Source organism: Felis catus, chromosome D1 (assembly GCF_018350175.1).
Source record: "Felis catus isolate Fca126 chromosome D1, F.catus_Fca126_mat1.0, whole genome shotgun sequence".
In the NCBI taxonomy this organism is placed as follows: Eukaryota; Metazoa; Chordata; class Mammalia; order Carnivora; family Felidae; genus Felis; species Felis catus.
The window spans coordinates 110,048,823-110,073,429 of record NC_058377.1 but is presented as its reverse complement, the minus strand read 5'-3'; the positions used below and the strand labels follow the sequence as shown (position 1 = coordinate 110,073,429).

The following is a 24,607-nucleotide window of genomic DNA, read 5'->3' as shown; positions in this document are numbered from 1 at the left end:
GCTCGCCCAGGCCCCGCCCCTGCGCCCCCGTGGCCCCCGTGCTCCTGGCCTCCTGGGGCGGCTCGCAGTCTCCCGCCCCGCCCCTCCGCGCGTGACCTCGGCCCCGCCCCCGCGAGCCCCCGCCCCGCCCCCCCCCGCCCCCTGCCCCCGGCTCCTCTGTCACTTCCTGATTCCCGCTTCCTGCTTCCCAGAGGCCGGGATCCGGAGCCGCCCGAGGCCGGTGCCGCAGTCCCCGGCGTCCCCGGTGAGCGCGGCGGGCCGGGACTGGGGTCGCGGGCGGGGGACCCGGCTGGGCTGCGGGGGCGGGGCCGCAGGAGGCTGGGGTGGGGGTCGCGAGTCCGAGGAGCCCTTCCCCTCCGCGGCGCCCCACCCTCTGTCCCCACTCCCTGTGGCCACCCAGCCTGTCCCCTCTTGGTTCACCTTGGACCCCGCTCCGAAGGCGCCCTGGGATGCTCTGCGGCCGGGAGCGGCGTCCCGACCACCCCCCTCCCCCCCGCCCAGTCCTGCCAGGCCCCCTGGGCCGGCCTGGGGCTCCCGGCAGCTCCCTGCACATTCCTGCAGGCACTGCACATTCCCTGGGGCTCGGAACTGGGGCCGAGTGCGGCTCCACAGGGGAGTCCTTTCCTGCCTCTCGTGGCTGTCCGACCCATCAGCCAACTTCCAAATCCTGGGCAGGAAGGAGCCTGCTTGCAACCGACTAGGACCCTCCGAGGAGCTTGCCCTGCTTTGGCACCTCCCACTTCCCCCACACATACCAGAGTCAGGGAGGGGCCTGGGTAGGGTCCCGCAAAGCCCCTCCCCACTCAGCAGTGTGGGCCTTGGGTCAGTGCATTTACCCCCTCCCCCCAGATGCCACCTTAGAGGGGTGGCAGCCAGGGTCTGTCCCTGTGACCCCATTCTGTAACTGGAGAAACTGAAAGCCCAGAGGGTTACAATGACCAGGCCCCTGGTTGCGTCCTCCCCACCTCCCTTCACGCAGCCCCTGGGAGGGATGGGGGTTGTTGGGGTGGGTGAGGGCTGATCCAGGCCTCTCCGCCCTGCAGACATGTCCTTCCGCAAAGTGGTCCGGCAGAGCAAATTCCGGCATGTGTTCGGACAGCCGGTCAAGAATGACCAGTGCTACGAAGATATTCGAGTGTCCCGTGTCACCTGGGACAGCACCTTCTGCGCAGTCAACCCCAAGTTCCTGGCGGTGATCGTGGAGGCCAGCGGTGGGGGTGCCTTCCTGGTGCTTCCCCTAAGCAAGGTGGGCCCCATCAGGGCTGGGGGAAGGACTGGAGACTCGGCCACACCTGCCGGGCCTATCTGCTCACTTCACATTCCGTATCTCACCCATCCCCACACTGTTGGACAGGTGTCATATTCTACATTTATTGCCCAGGTGGTGTTAGCACAGATGGAGAAAGTTTTTTATTGCCACCGAGGCAGAGTCAGGGCCAGAGGCAGAGGCAGAGGCAACAAACATTTCCTGCCCACCCTTGACTGCCCCTCTCATGCCCGCAGACGGGCCGCATCGACAAGGCCTACCCGACGGTGTGTGGACACACGGGACCCGTCCTGGACATCGACTGGTGTCCCCACAATGACGAAGTCATCGCCAGCGGCTCAGAGGACTGCACAGTCATGGTGAGGCACGGGGCTGTGGTTGGGCCCGGGTCACAGGTGTGGCTTGAGGCTGCGGGCAGCGGGGGCCGAGCAGAGGCCTCCACGGGCATCCCCACCCCTCCCACAGGTGTGGCAGATCCCGGAGAACGGGCTGGCCTCCCCGCTGACGGAGCCGGTAGTGGTGCTGGAGGGGCACACCAAGCGAGTGGGCATTGTCACCTGGCACCCGACGGCCCGCAACGTGCTACTCAGTGCAGGTCTGCGCCGCCCGCCCCCCCGCCCCCACCCCCGCCCCTCTCTACGCACGGTTCTGGAGCCCCAAACCCTCACCCGGGCCCATGTGACAGGTGGTAAAGCCTGACCGCAGAGGTCAAGAGGCCGGGTCTGGGCCCGGGAGGGTGGTCCAAGCCAGCCTGGTGGGCTGATGGCCCCCTGCCCGGCAGGCTGTGACAACGTGGTGCTCATCTGGAACGTGGGCACGGCGGAGGAACTGTACCGCCTGGACGGCCTGCACCCCGACCTCATCTACAACGTCAGCTGGAACCGCAACGGCAGCCTCTTCTGCTCCGCGTGCAAGGACAAGAGCGTGCGCATCATCGACCCCCGCCGGGGCACCCTGGTGGCGGTACGTGGCCCTGGAGGGCTAGGATGGTACTGGACCGGCCCAGGGGCTCTGTCGGGGTGCTGTACTGACCACTGTGTCCCCGGACAGGAGAGGGAGAGGGCTCACGAGGGGGCCCGTCCCATGCGGGCCATCTTCCTGGCGGATGGCAAGGTGTTCACCACGGGCTTCAGCCGCATGAGCGAGCGGCAGCTGGCACTGTGGGACCCGGTGAGTGGCCGTGGCCAGCCTGAGGGGGCAGGCTTGATCGAGACTTGGGCCCCACCCTGGGCACGGAGGGCAGGAGTCACCCCGGAGAGAGGCCTGTGGTTCCCAGGTTCTCAGCCTAGCACCTGAGGCTCCCGGGACCTGGAACCCTGCCAACCTCTTCTGTCCTTGCCCCTTGCTCTCCAGTCTCCCCGACTGCCTCCAGCTTCCTCCGAGTCTCAGCCCACATTATTCTTGCCAACCGAAAGGCCATTCCCTCCTTTGCTTGCCTGTTCCCATCTGGCTGCCCTTCGGGACTCCGTGCAGAGGCCCCCTCCTCCAGGAGGCCTCCCAGCCCTTCCCCTGAAGTGCCCTGTCCCACAGCCCCGTGCTTCTGTATAGTGACCTCCACAAGTCCCTCTGAGACAGAGCTGGTGCTGCCTGGTGCCCCCAGCTGCCACGTGGTGGGGACCTTCTCAGCACCGGCTCAGTGGCCCGCAGTAGGCTAGGAAAGTGAGATCCTGGGAGTGGAGGGGATCCAGGAGGGTGGGAGAGAACCCGTCTGGTGTGGTGGGGGCAGTGCCAGCTGGCATGTGAGGCGGCTGCTTGGGGCCAGTCCTGATGGGGGGCTGGGATGGTGAGGAGAGGCGGGGGAAAGACTCTGGCCTGACTGCCCCCCCCACCCCATGTGCCAGAACCTCGAGGAGCCCATGGCCCTGCAGGAGCTGGACTCCAGCAATGGGGCCCTGCTGCCCTTCTACGACCCGGACACCAGCGTGGTCTACGTGTGCGGCAAGGTGGGGCTGGGCAGGCCTGACGGGGGGCAGGGGAGAAGGCTGCCCGCCTGAGCGCTGACCCCTGCCCCCTCCCCCGCCACAGGGTGACTCCAGCATCCGGTACTTTGAGATCACAGATGAGCCCCCCTACATCCACTTCCTGAACACGTTTACCAGCAAAGAGCCCCAGAGGGGCATGGGCAGCATGCCCAAGAGGGGCTTGGAGGTCAGCAAGTGTGAGATCGCCCGGTAAGAAGGGCCTCCCAGGTGGCTGGCTCCAGCGGCAGAGGCCAGGCCATGGCGGCCGTCCAGGGTGAAAGGTCAGATCTTCGGAGGCTGCTCAGAGCAGGAACCAGCCCACAGCAGGGCCAGGGTCAGAGGTCAGAGTGTGGAGGGGCTGGGGCGAGGCCTGGGAGTGGAGAGTGCAGGGAGCCAAGGGAGCCAGTGAGGGGGAGGCTCCACCCATGGCTCCTCCCTCCCCCGCCTTTCCCAGGTTCTACAAACTGCACGAGCGCAAGTGTGAGCCCATTGTCATGACCGTGCCAAGAAAGGTGAGGCCACCCGGTCCCCCGCCCACCCACTCGGGCAGGCGTGAGGTCTGTGAATGGGACACGGTTGAGTATGGATGTGGTCAGTGGGCTGGTCATACCCAGCCGGGCGCTGGGCTCTGCCAGACAAGACAGGCAGGGATGGGACAGGTTGAGCTGAGGCCCTGCTCCGGAAGAGCCACAGGAGATGGACAGGAGCCGGGCAGCCGTGGAGGGCTCCCTGTAGTAGGCGACACAGGACCGACAGCATGGCTAGGGTGGGCATAAGCCAGGCAGGGGGAACAGAGGTGAGAATGGAGAGCGGACAGGAGTCTGGCTGTAGGGGAGGCTCCCAGGAGGAGGGCATCAGTCCCGTGTGGCCTAGCCTCAGATGTCCAGCCAAGAGCCTTGGACGAGCTTCGTCCTCCACTGAGTGGGCCGTTGTGCAAGCCGGGCACGTCCCAGGGAGCAGAGCTGTGAGGGAGGCTGACTTACACGGCTCCCAGGATCCCGTGAAACCACGTAGCTGGCCCCTGCTTAGGAGTGTTGGGAAGGCTTCTGAGGGGGTTGTTGGCGTGTCCCGAAGGGAAGTGAAATGACAGGTTTGTGCTTGAGAGAGGCCGCTGGAGGCCAGGCCATCGGAGGATGGGTTGGCAGCGTACAGGCCTGGAGGCCAAGGCAGTGATGAGAGGGCGGCTGCCCAGGGTCCCGATGAGAGGACCCTGACACTGGACCCCTGACTGATCCCGACCTCCCCCACCCCCTGCCCAGTCGGACCTCTTCCAGGACGATCTGTACCCTGACACGGCTGGGCCCGAGGCGGCCCTGGAGGCAGAGGAGTGGGTGAGCGGGCGGGATGCCAACCCCATTCTCATCTCCCTGCGGGAGGCCTACGTGCCCAGCAAACAGCGGGACCTGAAGGTCAGCCGGCGCAACGTGTTATCCGATAGCCGGCCTGCCGTGGCCCCCAGCTCGGCCCGCCTAGGAGCCTCCACATCCGCTGTCGCCACTCACACTACCGCCCCCAGCGGCGGCCTCGCCGGAGCCGGGGTACGTGCCTCACAGTCGGGGCGGTGTTGGGAAGCCCCAGGTGTCACCCTGGTCTGCTGTGTGCGCCCGAACCATTCGCCGCCTGTCTGCCGGGCTCAGGCCCCTGCCTGGTAGATCTGGGGAGGGCTGCAGCTCCACGACACCTGACCGCCTATCCCCCCCCCCACCCCCACTGTCCCTGCAGGAGGCTGGGAAGCTGGAGGAGGTGATGCAGGAGCTCCGGGCACTGAGGGCGCTGGTCAAGGAGCAGGGGGAGCGCATTGGCCGCCTGGAAGAACAGCTTGGCCGAGTAGAGAATGGGGACGCTTAGGACCGTAGGCCCAGGGGGTGCCACTCCCCCTCACCTCCTCCTCCACTCCCTTCTCACCCAGCCTCTGTTGGCAAGTCCCACCGCCAGCTGGCTGCCTCCTGCGCCTGCCCAGGGCCTCTCGGGCAGGTTCGGGGGCAGTCCACACCCTGTCCCATCCTGTGGGCCCAGGCTAGAGCCACCACCTGGCTCTTGTCATTGTTACCGTGGAGGGTTTTTGTACCAAGGCAAGCTTCTCTGAGGGACCATCTCCCCCCCCCCCCCCCCCCCCCCCAGTTCCCTGCTCCTTCCGCAGAGTAAGCGGGAGGCACAGGCTCTATATTTTCATTCCAAATAAAATTCTCTTTCTAAAAGCCAGGTTTGCCATTCTGCAAAGGGTGGGGCTGGGAAAGGAAGTCTGGAAGGCTGGGGACAAATGAGGCCCACGGGGATCCCAGATCTGAGGGAGGCCTGGGGGCCATGAGCATCCCCCACAGCCAGCGCTTCCCTGAATTCTGCCGAGTAGAGAAACTGAGGTCGCAGACCTGTGGACACCCGGGACGGCGTCCTGCTTTGGGCTGGTGCCATTCCTCCTTTCGGAGGCCTGGTCACAGGCCCCAGAGCCCAAGCGTCACCCGGCGAGAGACCTATGAGGCTCTGGTGTGGGTCAGGGTGGTCCCGAGAGGCCCAAGGCCCCCCACCAGGGGATATGGCAGGGAGTGTTGGGTGGGGTGTTGTGGGCAGGAAGCGGAAGCGTCGAGTAACCCCCAGCTGCAGCTGAGCGCGCCAGAGCTCACTTCCACTCAGCACAGTCAGAGCTGGCGGTGGGCGCCTGAGCACTGAGGCCGGCGGACTGATGGTGAGCCCAGGAGCCCACTGGGCCCTGCAGTGGGGGCGACAGGTCGGGGCTGGAATGTCTGGGCCCTGGGAGCTAAGGGAGGATTTCTCCCCCGCGCCCCATTGGGGCCCACGGGCAGAAGCAGCCGGTCAAGGGCAGAGGCGGGAAGACCCCGGGCGAGCGTGGGGCAGAAGCTGGGCCTTCCTGTCCCCTCACCGCTGAGCTGGGCCTCCCTGGGATTCAGAGTGTGCCCCTAGCACCCCACTCCGGGCCTAGACCCCCCTTCAAGAACCTTTGCTAGACCCTCTCTCTCACCTGCTCTGCTTGGGACCTGGGACCTGGGACCTGGGCAGAGCCTGCCTGCATCCCTGGAGCCCAGGCAGAGAGAGGGCCTGGGGCGCGCGAAGAGGAGGCTTGCTTGAAACCTCGGCACCCCTCCCCCCTCTGCCACCTCCCCCATCTGCCTTTTTCCAACCGCAGGCTTCCTCTGTTAGCAGCACCAGCCTCCCCCAGCCCCTGGCCCTGCGAACCTAAGGCCCCCAGGGGACGGGGAGTTGAGCGGAAGTGGTGCAGCTGGGGCAGTCCCACGTGTGGGAGGGAAGAGGGGCTTCAGGGGCCCCCATCCTGAGGCCTGGCCGGGTGGAGGGTAAACAGTTGTCCTGGAGGTGGTCCCTCCATCCCAGGCCTCAGGAAGAGCCAGCCCCGACAGCCAGCCTCGCAGGCCACCTCTCTCCTTCAACACCCCACCCCCACCCCTCGGGCAATGTGGACACTTTCAACCAGTATTAACTGAGCACCTGCTATGCGTGCTGGGAATTCAGTGCTGGAGCCGTAAGGATCCCTGTCTCCCTGCTGCTTACGCCGCTGGGGCAGAGACGGGGTAAACGGCAAGCACCTGCCGGCTGTGTGAGGAGCACAAGGGAGAGGAAAACAGAGCCAGGCTCGGCCAGGCGCGGGGGGCAGCGGCAGGGCAGTACTCCGGGTCAGATCGGGCCTCACGGAGATGGTCTGAGCCAAGGCGAGCGGGCAGCCGTGTGGCTCTCGGGGATGGGGCATCTGGGCGGAGGGACCAGGCAGCACACGGTCCCCTGGCAGGCGCAGGCTCGTACGGCGCAGGTGGGGTGGCGAGGGCAGGGCGTCAGAGGCTCCGTGGCCAGATCTCAAAGGACCGGGGCCCTGCTAAGGACTTGGGTTTTTCTGCTTGACTGTCCCCATTTTGCCCAAGAGGCAATTGAGGACCCAGGCACCAACTGCCCCCCGCTCCCCGCCCAGCCCCGGTGACGAGCCCCCGCCTGTCTCCCCGCAGGACCTGCCCCGTGCCCTAGGGCTTGGGACACTGCTGGCCCTGCCGGGGGTCCTGTGCTCGGGCAGCGGCGCCTCGGACGGCGAGGGCCCCAGCTCTGGCACGGTCGTGCTGCTGCTGCTCCTGCTGCTGCTCCTGCTGGCCACCGGCCTGGCGCTGGCCTGGCGCCGCCTCAGCCGCGACTCGGGGGGTTACTACCACCCGGCCCGCCTGGGCGCCGCCCTGTGGGGCCGCACGCGCCGCCTGCTCTGGGCCAGCCCGCCAGGCCGCTGGCTCCGGGCCCGGGTTGAGCTGGGGTCACCCGATGAGGACCCAGAGCAGCAGCAGGACGAGCAGGACGAGGAAGAGGACTACCACCTGGTCGGAGGCCTGGGGGAGACACAGTCCCGGGACGAGGACCAGCCATGCGGAGAGGGGCCCGGCCCACGGCGGGCGGCAGAGCCCGCTGAGGAAGCACGTGACAGTAACGCCGACGGGGGCCTGGGCCTCAGCTCCCAGGGGCCGGCGGGCTCAGGGGGCAGCGCTGAGGCCCTGCTGAGTGACCTTCACGCCTTTGCTGGCAGCGCGGCCTGGGATGACAGCGCTGAAGCGCCCGAGGGTCAGGGCCTCCACGTCACCGCACTGTAGGAGCCCGCGTGGTGTCACATCCCCGTCGCCGTGCCTCTGCTTCCCGAAGCCGCCACGGCCGCTTGGACACAGCCTGCCCTGGACCCACTGTCGCCCACATCCCCAGATGGAGAGTCTCAGACTATCACTCCCCCACCCATTCGGTCCCCAGAGCCGTGCATCCCTGTCCCCATCGGGAAGGCCACCCATCCCTATGGGCATTGGGCAGCCACCTGAAATAAAAGCCCTCCAGCCCTGTGGCTCTGTGGTCCCGTAGAGACCCTTTCCATCTCTTAGCAGGGGCTCCTCCCGGCGCCACCCCACCCACTCCTGCCCCCAGAAATCCAAGTTCAAGAGCCAGGTCAGTGCCATGATTCAATATTTTAATTCGCTAAGGGCACAGCTCAACTGCAGGAGGCCAGCTGGGCGGCCAGGCCACTCCACTGACAGCCACAGCCTGTGGCCCTCTGTGGGCACGGTCCAGGGGCACAGCCACCCCCAACAGAGACACACCCTCACACACACTCACTCCTGTACTCTTGGGCACACCTCCAGGCCTCTGCAACTGGCCCAGGGTCCCACCTGCCCTCACAGCCATCCGTCCTCCTAGCGCCCAGGGCGCCCACGGCCCCTCTTAGACTTCTTGGTCCCTGAGGGGGGTCGGATGGGGAGGGGGGCAGAGCTCGAGGGTGGCGGTGGTGGTGGCAGGAGAGGAGGCAGAGGGGACTCCGTGGGCTCCAATGGGCCAGGGCTGGGCTGGAATCCCTCAAAGGGTGAGAATTTCAGGGGGCTGCAGGGAAAACCAAGGCTGAGTCAGCACCTACTGGCGCTGGGGTCAGAGGGCCAACTTCCCCACCTGCCTGGGCACACAGACTATGAGGTCAGGTGCCCAGCCAGGCAAGCCTGTGCCACGAGGGGTCCCCAGTGGTGGACGACAAAGCAGAGGCTAGCACTGAGATGCAGCCAAGGCAGCCCTGGGGTGGACGGGGCAGAGCCAAAGCTAGAAGTGGCCTCCTGCTCCAGTTACACACTCCCTTCTGCCCTGTGGTACCTGACCGGGGTCCGGGGGCTGCTGTTCAGGCGCCTGGGGGAGCGTAGCTTGGGCTGGAAGGAGAAGCCCTCCTTGCTGCTGTCCAGGACGGAGGGTGCCACATACGTGAAGCCCTGGGAAGGAGGTGCAAGGCAGGGCTGGGCAACGCTCAGCATCCCCCACTCCTTAGCCACAATCCTTCCCGTGTCCCCATAACCCTCGGGCCACAAAGGACCTCACCAGGAAGGCCTGGTTGGCGCTCTCACTGAGGGCCGTATCATCTGGACTGTCCACTGGCGTCTGCCGTGTGAAGTGGATGTCAAACTGGCTCACGTCCTCCTCTGACTGCTGTGAGCGACCCGAACGGGGAGGAGGGGTCAGGGAGCGTCCAAGATGGGCCCTCCACCTGCCCCCAGGCCGGTGGGACCTCCACTCACCAGACAGGGCCTGAAAGGGGGGTCTACGCGGCGAGCCAGGAGGTCATCCCAATTAATGTGTCGGAAGAAGGGGTGTCTCTGTGGGTAGAGTGCCCCCAAACACCACCATTTCACCCTCTTCGGCTCCCTCAGTAACTCCCTCTGCCCTAAGGCCCTGCCTGCCCCCTGTCCTTTGGGGGCTCAGCCCCGCCCTCTCCTGATGGTCCCAGACCCACCTGCACATCAGCAGCGTCTCCTGGGCCGCCACCCATCCGTTGGCTGGGATTCCGCTTCAGAAACTGCGGGGCGAGGGCAGAGGGTGAGGGTCTGGGGGATAGACACTGACTGTGTGTTCCCCTGTGTTCTGGGGGCTGGCTGGGGCGGGGAAGGGTAGAGGAGGGAGAAGGCCTCTGGAGTTGGGTCTCCACCTACGGGCCACCCTAGGACTTCCAAACTTGGTCCAATGGGCCCTCTGCCATGAAGCCTTCGTAAAGGCACCTGGTCACCGGGATCACTCCAGCAGGGATCCAGTCTCCAAACCCACCCTTCCCACTTTTATCCCTAATGAATGCCTTCGTGATGGGAGAGCAGCTAGCTCATCATGAACGTTTTCTTTGGCTGATGAGAACTTGGACTACGAATGTGTACAGGATCAGCAGCTGGTCTACAACAGAGCTAAGGCACAAGCTCGGTGTCTTGGAACCCAAAGCAGGTGCCGCTTCATCCCAAAGGCATACTGCACAAGTGGGGATGTCGCACAGCCCAGAGGACCCCGTACGGGGCCTAGAAGACATGGGGGCTGGACCAGGGGCAGGAGGGAGCCCAACCCCCCCCCTTTTTTTTTAAGTTTATTCATTTATTCTGAGAGAGAGAAAGAGAATCCCAAGCAGGCTCTGCACTGGGGCTCGAACTCATGAACCGTAAGATCATGACCTGAGCTGAAATCAAGAGTCTGGACGCTTAACTGACTGAGCGCCCCCAGGCGCCCCCGGAGCCCACCTTTTTGACGAGGTCCCGGGCATCCGGGGTGAGGTAGGGGGGCAGCGTCAGCTTCCCTTTGATGATCTTGTCCATGGTTTTCTTCCGGTTCTCCGCAGTAAAGGGTGGCTGGAGAAAGCAGACGGTGAGAGGAGACTTGCGGGCTTCACCCCAGGCCCTGCCCCTGGCCGGGATGGGGACCCCCTCCCACCCCTCTCTCCCCTCCCCTCCTCCCAAGGAGGCTGGACTTGCCGATCCAGTGAGCATGTCGTACATCAGGGCCCCCAGGCTCCACCAGTCCACCGCCCGGTTGTGGCCACTGCGCACCAGAATCTCAGGGGCCCTGAGGGGACGGGTGAAACCATCAGCCCGGCCAGGCCTTTCCTGGCAGTTCTCCCCACCCCTGGTCCCAGCCAGCTACCACCTACATGTACTCAATGGTGCCACAGAAGGTGTGGGTGACGGCGCCCTCATGGATCGACTCCTTGCAGAGTCCAAAGTCTGTCAGTTTGATGTGGCCTGGGGAAGATGTTGGAGAGGGTGGTCAGGGCCCTGGCTCACTGCACGGTGCTCCTCGGCCCTCCCGGCAGATTCTGAGCCGCCTCGCAGCTGCAGGGGGCAGGGTGCACGCACGCATGCGCACCCTGGCTGCTGAGCATGATGTTCTCAGGTTTGAGGTCCCGGTAGATGATGCCTTGGGAGTGCAGATGGCCCAGGGCCAGCGTGATCTCTGCCAGGTAGAAACTGCAGAGACAGGACAGGGTGAAGGCAAGGGTAGGGGTGGGGCTTTCTCTGGGGAGAGGGGATCCCTGGAGCCCCTCAGGAGAGGCAAGAAGTAATACCTACCAGGCCGTGTCTTCCAGGAAGATGCCCTCTCGCTCCAGATGCGTGAAGAGCTCACCGCCTGCGACACAAACACGTCAGCAGCTGTGTGCTGGGAGCAAGTGCCTTCGCGCTCTGAATCTTGGTTTCTTCTTGGGGAGAGTGGGACTCATAATTCCGGCCCTACCTGCCTCACAGAGCTGCCGTGGGGATTCAATTCAATTCAGCAAACATCTACCGACGCCTACTCGGTGTCTGGCCCTGTGCTGGGTGAAGCTGGGGACACAGAGATGAAGAGACCCAGCCATTGCCCTCAGGACGCTCAGTCTGATGGGGAGACAGACATGCACACAGGTGCTCTAACATGCCAGACTGAGGCAACAGCTCCAAGAGCTTAACCCAAAAAATCTCACAGAGGCGGCAAAATTACTCCCAATGTGAGGGGACACAGCCCACGGTAGCAATGAGAATTAAGGGGGCGCTGAGACAGACACAGATGCTGGAGCTCACAGGGCCCATCTGGTGCAGATGGGACAGGGGGAGGGGTCAGGCCCCACCACTTCGTGGCCAGCAGGGGGCACCAGGCCAAGGAGGCCAGGCTTCTCTGAGCAGTTACAAGGAGCCATGACTGTGAGTGTTGGGGACAATTCCATGCCGACACGACGAGCACCCTGGGACTTCGTGGAGGAGACATTAGGAAGAGGGTGAGCTGAAGGCCTCAGGCCCGGTTTGGAAACAACTGTGACTCGTGCCCTCCCCTCAAGAGAGTGGAGATGATGGAGGACACTGCCAAGAATGAACCAGCTGGATCTGGGACCTGATGGGACACAGGGCACCCAGGAGAGAGGAGCAGGACACGAAGGGGTGGTGGATGTGGACAAAACAAGCCCCTGGGTTTCTGTACGAACTCCCACTGTTCCCGTCCACCCCCAATACAGGTGAGGGACACAAGAGGTGCTGGACAGACGTTTGCTGAATGAATGAATGGATGGATGGATGGATGGACGGACGGACGGATGGATGGACAGACAGATGGATGAGTGTGGGGGCCCCCTAGCCATTCTACACACCACATCTCTCCGGGCTTCCCCAGAGTTCCCAGTGCTTCCTGGCTGGTTCCCTGGCCCTGGTTCCCCCGCTGGGCCCGCGCTCATACCACTGAGGCACTCGAGGATGAGGTAGAGTTTGCCACCAGTCTGGAAGGCATAGGCCAGTTCCACAATGAAGGGGTGCTTCACTGACTCTAGAATGTTCCGTTCAGCCCGCGTGTGTGCTGTGTCCTTGGCGTTGCGCACAATTTTGGCCTGAAGAGGCGGGGATCACAGTCAGAAGGTGGGTGCCTCGGGCTCCTTTAGTCCCTCCAGCCATTACCCTTCCGCCACCCTGTCTCACTCCATTGTATTTTTTCACAATCCCGCTAACGACGGTCATCCTTCTCAAGGACTGATTTATCCTCTAGAGGTATATCTCCACTTTGGCACGGATGGCATTTGGGGCAGGTAATTCTTTGTTGTGGGCGCCGTCTTGTACATCGGAGGATGTTTAACAGCGTCCCGGGCCTCTACCTACTGGATGCCAGGAGCACCCTCTCCAGCTGTGACTCAAAAATGTGGAAATTGCCACATGTCCCCTGGGAGGCAAAACAGCCCATAGGCGACAACTACTATACAATAACATAACCGCAATGGACAATAAACCAGCAAATGCCCAAGACTGGCACCGTTTCCACCATCACGTTCACTAGTGTCTTCCCAAAGCCTGGAAGAGTGCGTGGGGAATGGCAGCCACCGAGTAAGGATTTGCTGGCTGAACAAATGACTCACCTTCCTCAGGACTTTCATGGCATATATTTTTCCCAAATTGGTGCCCTGCACCTTTCGCACTTGGAACACCTGTAGGGCAGGGGAGACAGGATTAACCTCCCTCTCCATAGCCTACCTTCCCAAAGCTCCACCCTAAAGCTCCGGCCTTGAGAGCGAGAGGCCTAGGCCCACCCAAGGGTGGGGCAGGAAAGAGGTCGGGGCAGACTCTGAGAGGATTTGCCTTTCCCTCCTTTATGTTTTTACCCCAGAGATCTACAGAGGCTCTAGTGATCTACAAGTCTAATTTGTTTTGGGACCCTCTGCTGCTGCAAGACTGAGGCAGGGAGACCAGCAGGGGAGAAGGGCCAGTACCTTGCCATAGCCCCCCTTGCCCAGCACACGCAGCAGCTCAAAGCAGTGGGGCCCGATGCGCTCGGGGCCCAGGTTCACACTGGTCTCCGTTAACTCCACCTCCTCGCAGTGTCCCACAGGCCTATTGACGCAAGAGGTTAATGGGGGCAAGGCTCCAGTTCGCCCCAGCCCTTTGCCTCCCTGCACACCGCCCCCCCCCCCCCAACACAACCCGCACTCACTCCAGGCCAGCCGCCCTCAACTCGCCATGGGGCCACACGTCCTGTGAGAAACCGAGGGGTAAGAGCCAAGGAAGGTACCAGGAGCCCTCCCCCTCAAGCTGGACTACTTGGCCCGGGAGAGGAGGGGGTCAGGAATGGGAGCTAGGGGGCGACGGGCCAGCACTGGGGAGGAGAGGCCGAGGGCAGAGAAGGGAGAACCAGGGGAAGGGCTGGGGACCTGGAAGACAGGTCGGGGTGGGTGAGGATGGGTCAGAACTTAATGGGGGCCGGGATCTGAGACACCGGCTGGGGGGAAGCCAGCGCCATTCCACCGCCTAGGGGGTGGGATCGGCTCCGGGATCGAGCCGCGCCCAGGAGGACCACTCACCGAGGGGCTGAACTCTGGCTCGCCCTCGCTGCCTTCCTCCGTCTCCAGGTCCAGGTCAAACACGGCCGCCATAGCGGCGCCGGCCCGGCGGGCCCCTCGGCCCTGGCTCGGCCGCGCTCTGACTGACAGTCCGGGGGGGCGGAGGGTAGTCTGTGCATCATCACTCCGCGACCGAGGCCGCGGCGGCGCGCGCCGATGACGTAGGGGCTTCCCCCTCCCTCGCCCAGGGCCGCTTAGTCAAGGAGGGGAGAAAAGATGGCGCCCAGCGCAAGGCCTCTCGGGAACCGGCTTAACTCTCTTGGGCGGGACCTTCTCAGTCTTGCCAGCACTGTTCTCCCGGGGCGGCACCGGACAAGGGCTACCTGGAAGGCGCTCATCTTGGTTCTGGGGAGAGTTTGAGTGTGCCTGGGACAGAGGCACAGGCAGGTATGGCTGTAAACTTAACTCCCAGCCCCGTTCAAGCCGTGCGCTGGCTGCGTGGCTGGGTGGCTGGGTGCTGGCTGGGTGGCGAAAGGCAGGTCGCGTCTCTCTGTTCGGTCCTGAAAGAGAGGTAGCTGCATCTCAGTCTCCTTAACGTGCCACCTGACTCGAGGACCCTGCAAGTCAAAGCATATACTGGGTGACGACGGCTCCACGCCCAGGTCAGGCTGGGCATTTTTTGCCAGCTTCCTGCCAGAAAGGATTTGGGTCTCATTGATCCACCCGTAAATACGAGCTTGTGTTGAAGTTTGCTCCCGAGCCAGTTTAAGTACATTTCTTAATTTTACTACTGGTACAAAATAGGTGCTTAATAAAACTTGGTTAAAAGAATGAATGAATGAATGAATGAATGAATACACCAAACCGGGTCTGTGACTTTAGATTTGGGCATGGATTCTTGTTGGGGTTCTGGGCGGGGGGATGGGGGGGTGGGACGTGAATTTGGGCCACACCAGGTCCTTGATTGCTGGAGGCTGTCCGAATGTGCATTCCAGGTGGATGGGGAGGTGAAATATGAACTCAGACGGACAGAACTCAGGAGTCTCCAGGCTGGAGGAGGTTTTATCTGGTTGGATGTGGCCCTCTGTTGAAATCCCACCCTCCACAGACTCTCATGTTTGGGTCCCGTTGTGGGTGACCATGGCAGGCCCCCGCTCATGGTCAACCCAGAGGCCCGGCCCGTGTGGTGTTTTATCCTTCGCTCCAGATGTATCCCGTAGCCACCTCTCCCTCCTCCCTTCCCCACCTCCCATCTAGCTGAACCCGAGAGGTGTTGTCCAAGTCACAAGAACCAGATACCAGATACTTCATTAGTCTAGAAGCCTTTATTTGGAGAGGGATGCTTGTGGAGCTGGCCACAGCTCCTGTGCTGTGCAGAGGCAGAGTTATTAAAACAGCCTCCCCTGAATTAGGAAGCGAGTGTAGCCTCTCCTCTGCCAATGCTAGTTATGCCAGAGGCCAAAGCACCAAAGCTTGGTGGAGAAGGTGCATGCTGCATGGGAGAAGGCGTTCACTTGTCTTAAGGCCACATACGAGTGAGGGCGGGGAGGTGAGTGGGGTTTAGAAGCTGAGTGGGCACATGAGGCTTAGTAGAAGTGGGAACCTGAATCTTGTATCTCGTCCCTTGATCCTCTAGCTACTGTGGTATGACCTTGAGGCAATGGTTGTTCCTCCCTGGGCCTGTTTCCTCATCTGTAGAATGGGGCAGTAGTGTCTGCCTGGAGAGGAGATGGTTACTGCTGACCCCAGGCCACCTGCTTCTACCGCTCAGGCCAAATGAGGCAGGCCGGGCACTGCCGAAAGTTGTCAGCAGGCTCTAGAGAGATCCTGGAATTTGCTAAATGAGGGGTGAGAGGAAGAGGACAGGGTTTAGTCTCAGGTTTTCATAGGATTTGTCCAAGGCCAGGGGCCAGCCAGCGTCTGTCTTCCTGTAGGCTGCAGGAAGAGAGGCAGACCTGGAGGGATGACAAGGATGGGCTAAGTTTGGGCCTCTCTCACCTCCCTGGGGCAGGTGTGCGTGTGTGTGTGTGTGTGTGTGTGTGTGTGCAGCTGCTGTTGCTTCTCCACGGCTAGAGTCTTGGGACAGGATTGGGGCCTTTGGGCTGAACTAACAGCAAAAGGGGCCAGCGGCCCCCCCAAGATACTTTCTTTTGTGGCCCTCAAGCCAGGATGCCTTAATGTCAAATGGCCCTGCCACTCTGGAACAGACCTGAGGCCTCCGAGTGAGCCAGGCCAGAATTGGGGCAGGGCTATAGGAAGAGAGGCACTATTTGAAGTGGGACAGGAAGTGGGCAACAGGGTAGTGGGGCCCATCGATGCCCAGACCCTGGCAGAGGCCCAGCAGGCGGAGACGAGCCTCAGCCAGGCTGGGCCCAGCACAAGCCACACTGCAGTAGGGCTCCTCGTATTCACCAGGCACCAGGACCTCCTCCAGCAAGTTGAAGCGCAGCAGGCCTTGGTCATGAAGAGCCTGCAGGGTCTCACGGCTGGCGGTGGAACTCAGAGCCTGAAGGTGCTGGGAAGCCAGGCACATGACGCCCACCAGGTGGCCACGGGCGCGTGGGTGGCTGGGCAAGGCAGGCCGCAGGCCACAGGCCACCATAGCTGCAGCCAACAGCAGGTCCACACCATAGAGCTCCAGGATCCAGTCTCTCAGGTAGAAGCCACCCATCCGAGGGTTGATCTCGATGAGTTTCGGCCCGGCCCTGGTGAGCTTGAGCTCCACGTTGAAGACCCCATCCAGCAGCCCGCAGCCCAGGCAACAGCGGAAGGCTGCCTGCACCAGCTGTGCCTCCTGCTCCGGTGCCAGCCCAGTGGGCATGCAGGCCGCCGTCTCAGTGAAGCCAGGCAGCCTCGTGGGGCCATTGTCGGAGACGAAGGCGGCCAACAGTCGCCCACCGTAGACCACCAGATCCACGTCGTGCTCGGTGCCCTCAATGAACTCCATCAGCAGCATGGCATTCCCCCAGCCCAGCCCGATGCCGGGGTGGTCGGCCTCACCCTGCAGGTCGCGGGTGATCCGGGAAAAGTGTTCGTGGCACTGCGGTGCGTCCTCCACCAGCCGCACGCCCACTGCGCCTGCCCCAAACTCCAGCTTCATGACACCCGGCAGGGGCACCTGGCGGACGGCCCTCTCCACATCGGCCTCACTCTCCAGCGGGCAGCAGGGCACGGCATGGAGGGAGGGCGCGGGCCAGGGCGGGCCATGGCAGCGCAACAGGTGCAGCTGGGTGCAGCTCTTCTGCTTGGCCAGGCGCATGGCAGCCGGGGGGCTGCAGGGCAGACCCAGCTCCTGGCAGAGCAAGGCCGTGAGTACTAGGCAGTCGTCCCAGTAAGAGAAGCAGCCATCGAGCTGCAGGCCACGTGCCCGCACCAGTTCCGCCAGCAGCCGCGCGTTCTCTTCGTCCCTCCGGTGCTCTGTCACATCAAAGTGGATGAAAGTCTGCACCAGTTGGGAGGCAAAGTGGTTGGGATCCGACTCCACTAGGTGCAGCTGCAGAAACCACCAGAGGGCAACACACCCAGGTCAGCCTCTGCCGGACGCTGGGGAGATAGGATGGGGCCACGAACGTGGTTCTGGCCCTCAGAGGCGACGGAATCACCGGTTCTAAGTGCTCAAAAAAACATCTGTTGATGACTGACTAAACGGAAGGTGCAGAGATAACACACTTAACCCAGCCTGAAGGGGAAGGAAGGCATCTCAAAGGAGGCAATACTTCGGTCGGGAGCTGAGTAAGAATCAGCCAGAGGAAAGATGGCAGGAGGGAAAGGGTGTGATCTGAGTGGGCAGGGGCTGGAGCAAAGAGAGAGAGAGAGAGAGAGAGAGAGGGCTGCTGGGCTCATTCTCACTCTGACCAGAGCTTGTAGGGGAACCACCAGGGTTAGGGTTTGGGACAGGTGGTCTGGTGGCTTTGGGCATCATGTTCTTGGCCATCATTCACCCAAAGAGTTCTGACCCTCAGGGGGTGCCCACAAAGGAATCCAGTGGGGCCCTGTGCCCCAAATCTCACTGCCCGCTGGGGGAACACAGACACAAAGCAGCGGGTAACCAGGGCAGAGACAGCTCCTGAAGAGAGGGGAGGGTGGCTGTCTGCACAGTAACACTAGGCGGCGGGAGGAGTGGACATTCCAAGTGGAGAACGCCGTGTGCAAGGCAGGGAGTGAAAAGACGTGGGAATGGCCGGGGGGAGAATTTCCTAGGGCGCGTTGTACTGCGGAAGAGGGAAGAGGAGGCCACTGTGGTAGATTAGGGCCACAAAGAACCTAGACATTTGGCCTCTGTTTTATCTGTTCAGTGCAGATAAGAATGTCTGCGCCGCCTGCATGGCCCCGGATTCTGTGATGTGAGGCCACTGCTCTGAATCTGATTCGCGATGTGTAAGCTGCTCCCCAGCACTCTCCTCACGCCCTCGGGAATCCAACCTCGAAGGGTCTGCCCTTCCCGCAGCGTAGGGCCGGGCTCCTCAGCCTGGCATTCGGGGTCCCGGTTCTGATACTAACACTGAATGACCCTCTCCAGCCCTTCAACGCTGGTTTCTTTTTGCCCCGAAGGGCTCTATGCCCTCCCGGGGGACCTCTTACACCCGGCTGGAGCAGAACGTGGCCAGAGGCCGAAAAGTTTAGCCTTCTAATCTTGGGCGGGGCGGTGGGCCCCACCCCTACTCCTGGGCTCTAAAGCCCCCAGCGGACCCGCCCGGCTCAGGCTCCGCCCCTAGCGGTGCTGGCCCCGCCCCCGCGCCCAGGGCACCGCCTCCACCTCCACTGAGGCCCGGGGGGGTCAGGCCCGGCCCCGCCCACCTTGAGCCCGTAGTCGCGCGCCGCCTCCCACACGAACTTCTTGCTGACGCCGCCCGCGCCGATCAGCAGCAGCTGCTTGCCCTCCATGAGGCAGTGCGCCGAGCGTCGCAGCATGGTCTCCACGAGCGGCGCGGCCGCGGCCTCCCGGGCCGCCGGCTGCGAGCGCTGCGCGGCCCACAGCCCCTCGAGCGCACCGCACGCCTCCAGACACAGGCCGCCGTTCAGCTCCAGGGCTACGGGGGTCAGCGCGCGGTCTGCCACAGTCAGCGCGAAGTCTACGCCTGGGCCGGGGCGGGAGGACGCGGGCTCAGCGCCGCCTGCCCTCCGGCCTCGACCCCCGCCCCCGGCCCGGGCCGCCCGCGCTCACCGAGGAAGTCAGTGCGGGCCCGGCGCCCGCCGCGCTGCTCAGCGCTCAGGCCGGCCTCCAGGGCCAGCACGGCGGCCAGCGCGGCCTCGGCCGCTGCCTTGACGCGCCGCCGCACGACCGCCACCTGCGTCGCCTCACCCAGGCCGCACCGGGCCAGTGCCACCTCCAGCGTCTGTGGCAAGGAGCTCCGGTGCCGCAGAGGCCGGTCCTCACGGCCCACACTGCACACCACCTGGGCAGGGTGTGGCTGAGGGTGTCGGTCCGAGAGCAGCCCTCCCAGGACTGACACTGCCCCCCCCCCCCCCGCCCCTGCACTCCTACCCCGGTGCCCGGAGATCCAGGCCAGACCTCTCACCACGCATTCAAGTAGCCCAGTCCTCCTTTGTGACTTACGCTGCACAAGCCACTTTCCCCTGCCACTGCCCAACTGGTCCTTTACACCCTGAGGGGCGTCTACCCAGGCTTCCGGGCCCAGCTAGGGTCTCTGTTCCCTGAAGGCTCCAAGCCTACTTGCTGCTGTGAGCCCTGGGGGCCCGTGCCACCCCGCTTGGCTCAGAGCTACGCTCCCCGGAGGGTCCTCAAACTGCCCTAAGTTCCCCAGCTTGGAGGCCCCCTCCTAAAGGGCCCTGGACACTGGAGGTTCAGGGACCCTCCGTCAGCCCCTTCTGTGGGCAAGAGCTCCTTGGGAATAGGATTCAGCCCTGGACCCTGGTGCCTAGTATGGAGTATCAGAGCTCCTGATGGAGGAAGGGTGCAGGAAGGGTGCAGGAAAGGGAGGGAAAAAGCTTCAGACCCAGGAGTCCTCTGGACACCATCAAGGTTCCCCCCAAAGATTTTGTCCTCTCTCTACCCAGGGGCCCTCAGCAGCTCATTGGAGCTGGGCTGGGTTGGGCTGGCCTGGGCTGTGGCAGCAGGGTCAGGACCTGAACCTGGGCCACACTCACCTTGCTCAGCAAGGGCCTGTCACCCTGTGTCCGACATACCACAGCACAGATCCGCACAGCCAGCTCAGGGCCAGGTGGGGGACTGCCTGGGGAAAGACATGAAGCCTGAGCCCAGCACAGAGCAGCCAGGAGGCTGAGCCGGCACCCACTCCTGGCTGGCCCAGGTGGCTCTCACCTGGGAAGGGCAGCCGGGCAGGTGGGCACACAGCCTCCACCAGGACACTCTCCTCCTCCTCCAGTTTCTCCAGCAATGCCAGCACCATGTCGACCACTGTGCCCAGCTCCTTTCGCGAGTACAGACGCAGTGCCTGCCGCCCCCGCCAGCGCCAGCCACTGAGCTTCACGGCCACCTGCAACAGGGAGGGGAGGGGGGCCTCCTTACCACCCCACGTACGTATGGGGTGGGATGCTCACACGGAGGATCCAATGTGTAAACTGAAGTAAGAAGGCAAGGGGTCGCCACAGAGATAGGCCAGCAGCAGGACCCCAAGTTGGGGACAGCTTCCCAGCAGGACTTGGTCACCATCCGTGGGTCCCATCCCGCTGGCATCTGCACAGACCTCGGGGGCAGGAACCTGTTACCTGCAGGGCATCACCCAAGGCCTCGGAGTGCAGAAAGGCCTCTACTTCCTCCTTCACCAGTGTCTCCTGGCCCTCTTTGCCACTCAGCTCCACCAGCCGCAGTCCTGGGCTGGCATCCCCTACCCGCAGCAGTGCTGGTGGCTTGTAGGTGAAAGCCAGGGTAGCTGGCACAGCCACGCCACCCTGCTGAGCCAGCAATCTCCTGGTCAGCAGCCTGTCTTCCAGCAGCCGGGCCAGCTCAGCTGAGGCTCCTGTGGGGCAGGTCAGGTCACGGGCAAGTTCAGCCGCCTCTCGACCCCGGCCAGGTCCCAGCCCCAGGCCCGCCAGGAAGTAGGTGGCTCGGCGTGGGGGGACAAAGTCATCCAGGAATGTCAAGCCCCCCGGGTAGAAGCTCACGGCCTTGGAGACCAGCAGGGCCGACTCGCCCGGCTGCCCAGGTGCTGGCACCTTCATCAGCCAAGCAGGGGACAGGCAAAGGAGCATGTTTCCTGCGGGCAGAAGGAGGACGGCTGCTGGCCAGGGAAGGCTTAATGCCCCCAAGCCCTCCACCTCCAGCCCGGGGACCCCGGGTAGTAGGGGGCAGCTGCTCCCAGAACCCACCCCCACTCAGAGCGTGGCAGCTGGCCCAGTGGAATGCAGGCAGTTGCCAGGGTCAGTGGGTATTTTGGGATGTGGCCGGGCCAGGGCAGGGCTGCCCTTTCTGCAGGAGGGGGTGGGGGAACTTGGGCACACACTCACCCGGGCTCTGGACCCCTCCTTCCAGCAGCACGGACAGAAAGGTGCTGGGGGATCCCAGAATGCATAAGGTCACCTCCGCACCAGGGCAGCCTCGGGAGGGGAAAGAACGTGGCCAAGCTCAACAGGGGCTCCCCCCGATATCTTTCTGCCTACCCTTCCCTGTTCCATAGCCCTGCCCTCTTCTTAGGTCCCCAAGTCCTTCCCAGAGTGGGATGAGAAGAGTAGAGAGGACAGAGAAGAGACTGGAGAGAGAAGGGGCGCTGCCTGCCCATCCCACCCCATGAGGGTGGCTCCCTTCTCTCTGCAGCTGGCCTGGAAGATACTGGAGGCTGGGTGACCGGAGACCTGGGTTCTAGCCTGAGCTCTGACACTGACTTTCTCTGTGACCCAGGGCCCCCATGTCTCAGTTTCCCAGTGTGTGATCCCCAGGAGAGCCCAGTCTGTGATTTTCATGTCTTCTACCTGTGAACCCCTCTGTCCACACGAAACCTTTGTGGCCATCTAGTATATTAAACAGATAAAGCAGGGGAGGAGTCTTGAGTCCCAACTGTTAGCAGCTCCCAAGGCACTTCTATAGAAGGTTTCGCTCCACAGAACATGGATTGCAAATCCCACGGCTGGGTCTTCCGGAATACGAGGGAAGTCCGGATCTCTGCTTTACTGGTGCCAGATGCCCTTTGAAACAATACTTACCTGCCCAAAGTTTACTGGCCTTGCTTCCCTGGCTTCAGATCTAGACAGAGCCTGGGGGAAGGGGCTGACCTTGACAGGGATGGGAAGCAGGCCGGGCTGAGGGTGCCTCCCTCCCCCTCCCAGGGATACACCCCTCCACGGAGCCCTCGGATACCTGTGCGGGGCACCTGGCTGCGGTCCTGGGTCTCCGGCAGGCCAGCTTGCTGCAGACAGCTCTGGAGGAGGCTATAGTGGTAGACGGTCCACGCCCGGGCCTCCGCTTCCTCGAGGGAGCCCTTGCAGTCCAGGCCCACGTCATGGCGCCAGGAGCCAGAGAAGCAGCCTGGGGGTGGCAGGCCAGCGCCTCCTCCCCATGGGCCCTCCTCTTCCTCCAGGTCCTTGGAGGCCAGCGGGCAGTCCCACGCGGGACCCAGTGGATCCAGAGAGAGCTGAGAGGGGCAGAAGTGGTGGGTCTTGGGCAGAGTGGGCAAAGGACACATTAAGTCACCCAAGGGTACAAGCCCGCCACGCTCCTGACCGTGGGTGATGTTTGGGGCAGACACTGTCCTAGGAACCAGGAGAGGATGGAGTCGGATTAGGGGATGAAGGCCTGTCCCCAGGAGCAGGCAGGTGGGAGTGCTTTGTAAACCGGAGGTGCAGTGCCCCCGGGGAGGGAGGGGTGGGTAGAAAGCGACGCGCTGCTGGCTGGACCACTGCCCCCCATCCCACGCCAAGGTCCGCCCTAGCTTGGTTCACAGGACCAGAGGTTTTGGTCTGTTTGTTCATCAAGGCAGTCCTGGTGCATAAAACAGTGGCACGCCATAGCTTCTCAACAAATGTTGACCGAAGAAGAAATGAACAATCGAGCCGAGCGATCTCTCTCGAGCTGCTCATTTCTCTCTGCTTGTCCGTAACCTGCCATCACAGAGTTCTGCTGAGGCCTAAATACGTAGATGGATCTGGTCCACTGCCATCGAAGTAGGTCTTGAGGACCTACTGTGTGCCCAACCCTGTGCTAGGCATTGGCAGGGGAAAAAACCGGTGCCCTTTTTACAGACGTTCTGAGTCATGGAAATGCTTTCTTTGGGTGAAATTTTACACCCCTGCCCCTCTCTGAGTCTGGCTGACTCCCACAGGAGGCTGCTCAGAGGCTCAGTGTGAACACAGTGGGGGACACAGGTGGGCCTGTCCTCCGGGGGACAGGCGGGGCTACCTTGTGAGGTTCCTTTGGGCTCTGTGGGGGCCTGGCATCTGCCCTGTCCCACCCCAGGATGCCAGTGAGGCTTGGACTACAGTCATGGGGAGACCGCGTGCTGTGGCCCCGGAGGGCAGGTCTGGGCCCGAGACCTGGGCTTGAATCAGAGCTAACCAGTGCCAAATTCGGAGCCTCGAGCCTTCTCTTGGAAGGTGTGCTCCCCGAGAGCCCAGACTGTGTGTTCACTGATACATCCCCACCCCCAGAATGGTGTGCACAGATGTACGTGCACAATAAATGTTGCAGGATGAATGGGTGCGTGCCAAAGGGGACCAACAGTGCCCATCCCCGGGGCTGATGGGGGAGCGCCTGGCACACAGAGCTGGGAGGCAGCAGGGTGTGTGCAGCTGGTCGCAGGCCCCAGTCGTCTGCACGGGGGTGCCCCCAGGGTTAGGCTGTTGGATGCCAAACTCTGCCCTCTGAGCCCTCCCTCTGGCCAGGGGTTTGGGCCTTTGGGGGGAACGACCGGAGGATACTCACCATCTTACAGGTGGGGTGGCTGGCAGACTAATGGCAGAGACAAGGGGAGAGAGACCAAGGCGGGAGTCAGGGCAGCGGGGTCTGTACCCCACTGCCCAACCCCTAAGACGGGAAGAGAGGTGGCCGCCGCGGTGCCTCCCCCTCACCCCCGTCCCTGACAACAGGTGTCCAAGGCTGCCCCACCTCCACCCCAAGGAAGCGGGGAGATTTCGGCCTCCGGGACCCCACGGATCCTACACCCCTGAGCTCACACATCGCGGGCTGAGCCAGGCGGTCCTGGGCCCTTCCAGCGGGCGGTGCGCTGGGTCCCCGAGGCCCCTGCCCCCGCAGCCCCGCTCCCTGGCTCTCCCCGGGGCGCGGGCAGGAGCCGGGGTACCTGGAGGGCTCCCTGGCTCTCCCCGGGGCGCGGGCAGGAGCCGGGGTACCTGGAAGGCGGCGGCGGCGGCGGCGGCGGGGCTTGGCGGGCGGCGCGGCGGCGGTGGCAGCACGGCGGGAGCGGGTGGCGCCGCTTTATATAGCGGTCCCCCGGGAGGGAGTGCCCAGTGCGGGGCGGGGGCGGCGCGGGGCCCCAGCCAGCACCCCACCCCCCACCGCCCCGCCGCCCGCCACCCAGCCCGAGACCTGGGCTCCAGGGTGGAGCCGGGAGAGACGGACAAAGTGGAACAGCCGGCCAGGTGCCAACGGACGGGGATGGTCAGAAGAGAGGGTCACAGACACGAGGCTGTGGGGAAGAGAAGGCACAACCGGGACAGGGGCAGAGAGAGCCCGAGAGAGGGACAGAGGGAGAGAAAGTCCGGGAATGAAGGAGGGATGGAAGAAAGGGGGAGGGAGGCGCGGAGGGAGAGGGAGAAGCCGGAGAGGGCAGAGACCGGTGGCCGGGCTGCCCTTGGCCTTTGGGGGTGGGGTGGCCAGGAGAGCAGTCGGGGCACACAGTCTGGAGCCCTGCCCTTGGATAGAGTCCTGGGCTCCCTAGCGCATCCAGCCCA

General features: G+C 63.4%; 4 protein-coding genes across 15 annotated transcripts; 2 read left to right on the top strand and 2 right to left on the bottom strand.

Moving 5' to 3' along the window:
* Positions 1 to 191: 191 nt before the first annotated feature.
* Positions 192 to 5,428, top strand: CORO1B (coronin 1B). The gene is made up of 11 exons (XM_023240114.2): positions 192 to 244; positions 1,044 to 1,246; positions 1,504 to 1,626; positions 1,733 to 1,862; positions 2,049 to 2,230; positions 2,318 to 2,437; positions 3,109 to 3,210; positions 3,293 to 3,438; positions 3,683 to 3,740; positions 4,488 to 4,766; positions 4,951 to 5,428. Exons 2-11 carry the CDS (start codon positions 1,046 to 1,048, stop codon positions 5,074 to 5,076), a joined length of 1,467 nt encoding a protein of 488 aa, XP_023095882.1. The 5' UTR covers positions 192 to 244; positions 1,044 to 1,045; the 3' UTR covers positions 5,077 to 5,428.
* Positions 5,429 to 5,769: 341 nt separating this feature from the next.
* On the top strand, positions 5,770 to 8,059 carry PTPRCAP (protein tyrosine phosphatase receptor type C associated protein). Its single transcript, XM_006937614.3, has 2 exons — positions 5,770 to 5,911; positions 7,197 to 8,059. Exons 1-2 carry the CDS (start codon positions 5,909 to 5,911, stop codon positions 7,818 to 7,820), a joined length of 627 nt encoding a protein of 208 aa, XP_006937676.2. The 5' UTR covers positions 5,770 to 5,908; the 3' UTR covers positions 7,821 to 8,059.
* Positions 8,060 to 8,161: 102 nt separating this feature from the next.
* Positions 8,162 to 13,970, bottom strand: RPS6KB2 (ribosomal protein S6 kinase B2). 8 transcript variants are annotated; one of them, XM_045039606.1, is made up of 15 exons: positions 13,808 to 13,969; positions 13,441 to 13,481; positions 13,220 to 13,340; positions 12,869 to 12,937; positions 12,202 to 12,349; positions 11,070 to 11,127; positions 10,867 to 10,967; positions 10,652 to 10,742; positions 10,476 to 10,566; positions 10,245 to 10,352; positions 9,482 to 9,544; positions 9,267 to 9,344; positions 9,070 to 9,177; positions 8,851 to 8,987; positions 8,162 to 8,589 (listed from the first exon to the last, which is right to left on the bottom strand). In XM_045039606.1, exons 1-15 carry the CDS (start codon positions 13,877 to 13,879, stop codon positions 8,406 to 8,408), a joined length of 1,470 nt encoding a protein of 489 aa, XP_044895541.1. In that variant the 5' UTR covers positions 13,880 to 13,969; the 3' UTR covers positions 8,162 to 8,405. The 8 variants fall into 8 exon arrangements, 6 of the variants coding, with proteins under 6 accessions (XP_044895541.1, XP_044895542.1, XP_003993747.1 ...); XM_045039607.1 differs by having other exon boundaries at positions 9,070 to 9,174; XM_003993698.6 differs by having other exon boundaries at positions 8,851 to 8,963; positions 13,808 to 13,968.
* Positions 13,971 to 15,092: 1,122 nt separating this feature from the next.
* CARNS1 (carnosine synthase 1) lies at positions 15,093 to 24,127 on the bottom strand. Of its 5 annotated transcripts, none has more exons than XM_023240109.2 (10): positions 23,998 to 24,127; positions 23,622 to 23,648; positions 22,062 to 22,335; positions 21,215 to 21,304; positions 20,477 to 20,964; positions 20,070 to 20,244; positions 19,895 to 19,980; positions 18,951 to 19,182; positions 18,584 to 18,864; positions 15,093 to 17,279 (listed from the first exon to the last, which is right to left on the bottom strand). In XM_023240109.2, exons 2-10 carry the CDS (start codon positions 23,622 to 23,624, stop codon positions 16,053 to 16,055), a joined length of 2,856 nt encoding a protein of 951 aa, XP_023095877.1. In that variant the 5' UTR covers positions 23,625 to 23,648; positions 23,998 to 24,127; the 3' UTR covers positions 15,093 to 16,052. The 5 variants fall into 5 exon arrangements, with proteins under 5 accessions (XP_023095877.1, XP_023095878.1, XP_044895536.1 ...); XM_023240110.2 differs by having other exon boundaries at positions 24,047 to 24,120; XM_045039601.1 differs by lacking the exons at positions 23,622 to 23,648; positions 23,998 to 24,127 and having other exon boundaries at positions 21,215 to 21,907; positions 22,062 to 22,194.
* Between the last annotated feature and the right edge of the window lie 480 nt (positions 24,128 to 24,607).

Bases quoted from the DNA above. Each gene is read 5' to 3' on its own strand.
- CARNS1 (XM_023240109.2), bottom strand. The intron at 20,965-21,214 runs GTGAGTGTGTGC...TTCTGCCCGCAG, and splicing joins AGGAGGGGTCCAGAGCCCGG to GAAACATGCTCCTTTGCCTG. The intron at 17,280-18,583 runs GTGGGCGGGGCC...TGGTTTCTGCAG, and splicing joins CGCGCGACTACGGGCTCAAG to CTGCACCTAGTGGAGTCGGA.
- CORO1B (XM_023240114.2), top strand. From the start codon at position 1,046: ATGTCCTTCCGCAAAGTGGTCCGGCAGAGCAAATTCCGGCATGTGTTC. The intron at 3,211-3,292 runs GTGGGGCTGGGC...CCCCCGCCACAG, and splicing joins TGGTCTACGTGTGCGGCAAG to GGTGACTCCAGCATCCGGTA. The intron at 3,741-4,487 runs GTGAGGCCACCC...CCCCCTGCCCAG, and splicing joins TCATGACCGTGCCAAGAAAG to TCGGACCTCTTCCAGGACGA.
- RPS6KB2 (XM_045039606.1), bottom strand. From the start codon at position 13,879: ATGGCGGCCGTGTTTGACCTGGACCTGGAGACGGAGGAAGGCAGCGAG. The intron at 13,341-13,440 runs GTGAGTGCGGGT...TTGCGTCAATAG, and splicing joins TTGAGGGCGGCTGGCCTGGA to GCCTGTGGGACACTGCGAGG. The intron at 12,938-13,219 runs GTACTGGCCCTT...CCTGCCCTACAG, and splicing joins GCAAGGGGGGCTATGGCAAG to GTGTTCCAAGTGCGAAAGGT.